This window comes from Geospiza fortis, unplaced genomic scaffold, assembly GCF_000277835.1.
Source record: "Geospiza fortis unplaced genomic scaffold, GeoFor_1.0 scaffold27, whole genome shotgun sequence".
NCBI lineage: Eukaryota > Metazoa > Chordata > Aves > Passeriformes > Thraupidae > Geospiza > Geospiza fortis.
Window position 1 is genome coordinate 989873 of NW_005054329.1, and position 2346 is coordinate 992218.

At 54.9% G+C, this 2346-nt stretch overlaps 1 protein-coding gene across 1 annotated transcript in view; it reads right to left on the reverse strand.

The window, feature by feature from the left end:
• ADGRD2 (adhesion G protein-coupled receptor D2) overlaps positions 1 to 2346 on the reverse strand; it is a 21715-nt gene that overhangs the window by 12447 nt on the left and 6922 nt on the right. Inside the window, exons 13-16 of the mRNA XM_031057269.1 lie at positions 2099 to 2154; positions 915 to 1041; positions 713 to 816; positions 15 to 117 (exon numbers count right to left, since the gene is read on the reverse strand). Coding sequence (XP_030913129.1) covers positions 15 to 117; positions 713 to 816; positions 915 to 1041; positions 2099 to 2154 — 390 coding nt within the window. The remainder of the gene's footprint in view (positions 1 to 14; positions 118 to 712; positions 817 to 914; positions 1042 to 2098; positions 2155 to 2346) is intronic.

Consider the following 2346-nt stretch of genomic DNA (forward strand, 5'->3'; position numbering starts at 1 on the left):
CCTGCTGAGCTCACCTGGTTGGGCTTGGCCAACTCACTGACCATGAGCAGAGCTTCTCCTGCAGCCAGGGCCAGGATCAGGTTCTTGTGCACAGTCATTCGTTCACTCTTGGGGACACTGGGGAGGGAGAGAGGGAGCCCTGAGCTGCAGCCACACAAAAGGGCCCTCCCTGTCCCCTCGGGCTGTGCGGGCCTGCCTGGGCCACTTGTGGTCTCTCTGGCACTCCCTGCAAAATGACAGTCAGAGGGGCAGAGGACAGCCCTGCTGTGCAAGCCCTTGGTGCTCCAGGGCACAGGCAGGGAGGGAGAGGTGGAGGGAGCCCCTGCCACGCTCACAAGGCAGATCTCAGGCTTGCCAAGCGACACAGAAGGGTTGGCAATCAAAGAAATAGTCCTTGCTCCATTTATTTTATAAAAATTAATTCTAGCAGAGCAGCTTTTATAGTAAACATGGTTAGCAATTGATAGAAACCTTGCCACAGACATGCAGGTGTGGGCACAGATCAGTGAGCATCTCCACAGAAACAGCCAGGGCTGAGCCCCTCTGCAGCCAGCAACAAGCCCTCCCCTGTGCCACGGAGCACAGGGCAGCTCCCAGCTCTTCCCACACACCTGCCCCAGCCCATGCTGACAGAGGACACTGAGGAAGGCTCAGGAGTAAAATATCAAGTAGAAAATACAGAGAAGGCTGCAAGCACCCAGGCTTTTCTTACCCAACTACCAGGAACAAAACGAAGGTGACTGTCAAGGCACAGAAGGAAACTCCACATCCAATGAAAGTCAAAGTCTGCAGGGTGAGCTCCTCCTTGGTGGTCCTCTGCTCCAGACATGAAACAACAGAAGACTCAAATCCCTCATGAGTTAACCCCAAATGTGGCAGTGCCAGCACCACCCCGAGCCAGGCTCCTCACATACCTCCATCTCATACACCTGCAGCAGGATGGCAAAATTGGTGGTGTGGTTGCAAAAACAGGCAGTGGAGTCTGGGAGAGACTTGGCCACAGAGCAGCCAGCTGTGGACCACATCCCACCAGCATCTGGGCTAACGTGCAGCAAAACCACAGAAAACACACAGAAATTACCCTTCACTTCCATAGAAGGCCAGGGCACGATGGGAATTTCATTCTCCCAGCAAAAGCAGAGTTTAAAGGAGGAAGATGAGGATATCAGAAACAGGTCTTCACCTGGACTTCCCTTTGGTTCACCCTTTTCTCAGCAGCTTTGCCTCACCCAGCAGGCACACAATGAAAACAGATCTGGTGTCAATGTGTGCATTAAAGAGTGGAGTTCAGCCATGAGAGCTCCAAAGAGAGCCCAGCTATTGCATGGCTCTGGGAAGGGCTCCCTGCACAGCCCCTTCATGAGAGCAGCCCTGGGCTGGCTGTGCCCAGCTCTGCCCACCAGCTCAGCCTCCCACAGACCCAGCATGGTGCCCCTGGGTGCCCAGGCCCGGCCTGTGCCAGGCACCCAGCGCTGCTCCCATCTGAACTCCCTGGGCAGGGACCGTGGCTGCAGCTCTGTCCCCACTGCCCCCTGAGCCTGCCGGTAGCACAGGAGCAGAGCAGGGCTGCTGGGACCCTTTGGACAATAACCAGCTCTTTCCAAAATCACCCTTCCCACCTTCCCCTACCTGATCCATGCCTGCTACAAGTCTGGCACTCTAAGGAGTTGTTTTTCACCTGAATGACCTAATTACCAATCTATAACATATCACAGCCTCAGTGTTCTCACCACAGTGACATCCAGCAAAAACACATCCCAGTGCCAGGCAGGATTAATGAGGCTGGGAGTCCTGCATGTCTTTGGGGTCTGTATCTTGGGCTAACTCCTCTTTGTCACAGGCAACAACCATCACTAACTAGGGCTTTCCATTTGAGCTGCATATACCTCATTAAAGGTCACTTGCTTGTGAGTGACTTCTCCAAAGGAAATCTTCCCAGGAAAGCATTCTGCTCCAGCAGACAGGGGATGCCAGCATGCAAAGGAGGCAAAAAAATTCCAGATCTCTACTCTTACCATTACATTTATATTGAGATCTTTGGTTTTCCAGTGGAAATAAAAAGCTCATAAATCTGGGGACCTGAACTGAGACAAGGCACCTGAGGCTGAAGTTCCAGAAGGCACAGACGGGCCCCAGCAGAGTGTTGGGCAGGTCCTGCAGGCAGAGAGGGGAGAGAAGGGGTCACCCAGGCACTCACTGCTGGACACAGGGTGCAGTCACTGCCCCGGCTGGGACAGGTCTGGCAGCGCGGCCCAAACACAGAGTCGGGGCAGGGACAGCCCCATCCCAAAGTGCCGTGCCGTGCCGGGACAGCCGGGCGGGGCCGTGCCGTGCCGTGCCGGGACA